At 43.4% G+C, this 2,190-nt stretch overlaps 1 protein-coding gene across 1 annotated transcript in view; it reads left to right on the forward strand.

Moving 5' to 3' along the window:
• LOC107623739 (pentatricopeptide repeat-containing protein At2g15820, chloroplastic) overlaps window positions 7–2,190 on the forward strand; it is a gene marked incomplete in the record, with an annotated part of 2,976 nt that continues 792 nt past the window's right edge. The window contains 2 exon segments of the mRNA XM_016326098.2: window positions 7–389; window positions 643–2,190. Of these exon segments, the coding sequence (XP_016181584.1) occupies window positions 165–389; window positions 643–2,190 (1,773 nt within the window).

Consider the following 2,190-nt stretch of genomic DNA (forward strand, 5'->3'; position numbering starts at 1 on the left):
TTCCGCCGCCGTTACTTTCCCGCCGTCCCCGCCAATTTCCCCGCCTCTCCGCTTCCTCCGGCACTTCCACCGCCTCCGTACAACAACAAGAAGAAGAGTATGAATCGCTGCTGCCGGAGATCGAGGCGTTCGAATTCGAGAGAAGCGCGGGGGCGGCGGAAGATATGAGGAAGGTGTCAAGCGCGGCGGAGGTGGAGGTGAAGGAGCTGAATGAGCTGCCGGAGGAGTGGCGGAGGGCGAGGCTGGCGTGGCTGTGCAAGGACCTTCCGGCGCACAAGTCGACGGCTGTGAAGATACTGAATGGGCAGAGGAAATGGATGAGGCAGGAAGATGCCACGTATCTCGCCGTCCATTGCATGCGCATTCGCGAGAATGAAACTGCTTTTAGAGTCAGTTCACTTTTCCTCTTTACACTTATTTCTTATTAGGTGGAAACTCAGGTGCAGTGGACTTTAGTTGACTTTATGTGAAGTTGATAATTGATAGTAGTTAGATGATTTGACTGATTTGACTAAATTTTTATTTAGTAGCTCTCAGTTATCAACTTCACGTGAAGTCGACTGCATCTGAGTTTTCACCTTCTTATTACTGCAACTGTCAATTACATGTTGGGAAATTTAATTGCTTTAATTCACTGTGAAGGTATACAAGTGGATGATGCAACAGAGTTGGTACCGATTTGATTTTGCTCTTGCCACTAAGCTAGCTGATTACCTGGGTAGAGACCGAAAGTTTTCAAAGTGCCGCGAGGTATTTGATGATATTATCAATCAAGGTCGTGTTCCTAGTGAGTCAACTTTCCATATATTAGTTGTTGCTTATCTTAGTGCTCCTGTTCAAGGTTGTTTGGATGAAGCATGCAGCATTTACAATCGTATGATTCAGTTGGGTGGTTACCAGCCTCGTCTCAGCTTGCATAATTCCCTCTTCAAAGCTCTTGTCAGCAAACCTGGGATGCTTTCGAAACATTACCTTAGGCAAGCTGAGTTTGTATATCATCAATTGGTTACAAGCGGTTTTCAAGTGCATAAAGATATTTATGGTGGCTTAATTTGGCTGCATAGTTATCAGGATTCCGTAGATAGAGAAAGGGTAGACGAAATAAGGGAAGAGATGGTACGTGCCGGAATTGAGCAGGGAGGGGAGGTGCTAATATCCATCTTGAGGGTTTGTGCAAAGGGGGGGGATGCGGAGGAAGCTGAGAAGACTTGGTCTAAACTTCTTCAGCTTGAGATTGATCCCCCGCCTCATGCGTTTGTGTATAAAATGGAAGTCTACTCAAAGGTTGGCATGCCTAAGAAGTCTTTGGAGATATTTCAAGAGATGCAGGAGAAACTAGAGACAACAAGCACTGCAGCCTATAACAAAATAATAGAGATACTATGCAAAGCACAAGAATTGGAATCTGCGGAATCCATTATGACAGAATTTTTGAATAGTGGTTTGAAGCCACTGACACCATCTTATATTAGTTTACTAAGCATGTACTACAATTTGGAATTACACGATAAACTTGAAGAGGCATTCTTCCAGTGCCAGGAGAAATGTCGTCATAGCTGTACTGTATACAGTATATATTTGGATTCATTGGTGAAGGTTGGTAATCTTGAAAAGGCTGAGAATATATTTAACCAAATGAATCGTGATGGGTCTGTTGGTGTTAATGGCCGATCATGCAACATTATCTTGAGTGGATACCTGTCCTCTGGAAATCACTTGAAGGCTGCAAAGATCTATGACTTCATGTGCCTAAAAAAGTACGATATTGAAGCCCCATTGATGGAAAAGCTTGACCATCTCTTGAGCTTGAATAGGAAAGTTGTTAAAAGACCAATGAGCCTGAAGCTAACCAAAGAGCAGAGGGAAATATTAATTGGGTTGCTTTTGGGTGGTTTGCAGATTGATTCTGATGACCAAAGGAAGAATCACATTATCCGTTTCGATTTTAAGGTTAATTCTAGCTACCATTATGTCCTGAAGAGTCATATACATCACCAGTTCTATGAGTGGCTGCATCCTTCTTTTAAGCTGAGTGGGGACATTGACAATGAGAAGATACCAAACAAGTTTTGTACCATTGCAAGCTCTCATTTTGGCTTCTATGCAGAACAGTTTTGGTCAAAGGGTCAGCCAACGATTCCAACACTTGTCCATAGGTGGTTGTCACCATGTGTTCTTGCATACTGGTAC

Source organism: Arachis ipaensis, chromosome B10 (genome assembly GCF_000816755.2).
Source record: "Arachis ipaensis cultivar K30076 chromosome B10, Araip1.1, whole genome shotgun sequence".
NCBI lineage: Eukaryota > Viridiplantae > Streptophyta > Magnoliopsida > Fabales > Fabaceae > Arachis > Arachis ipaensis.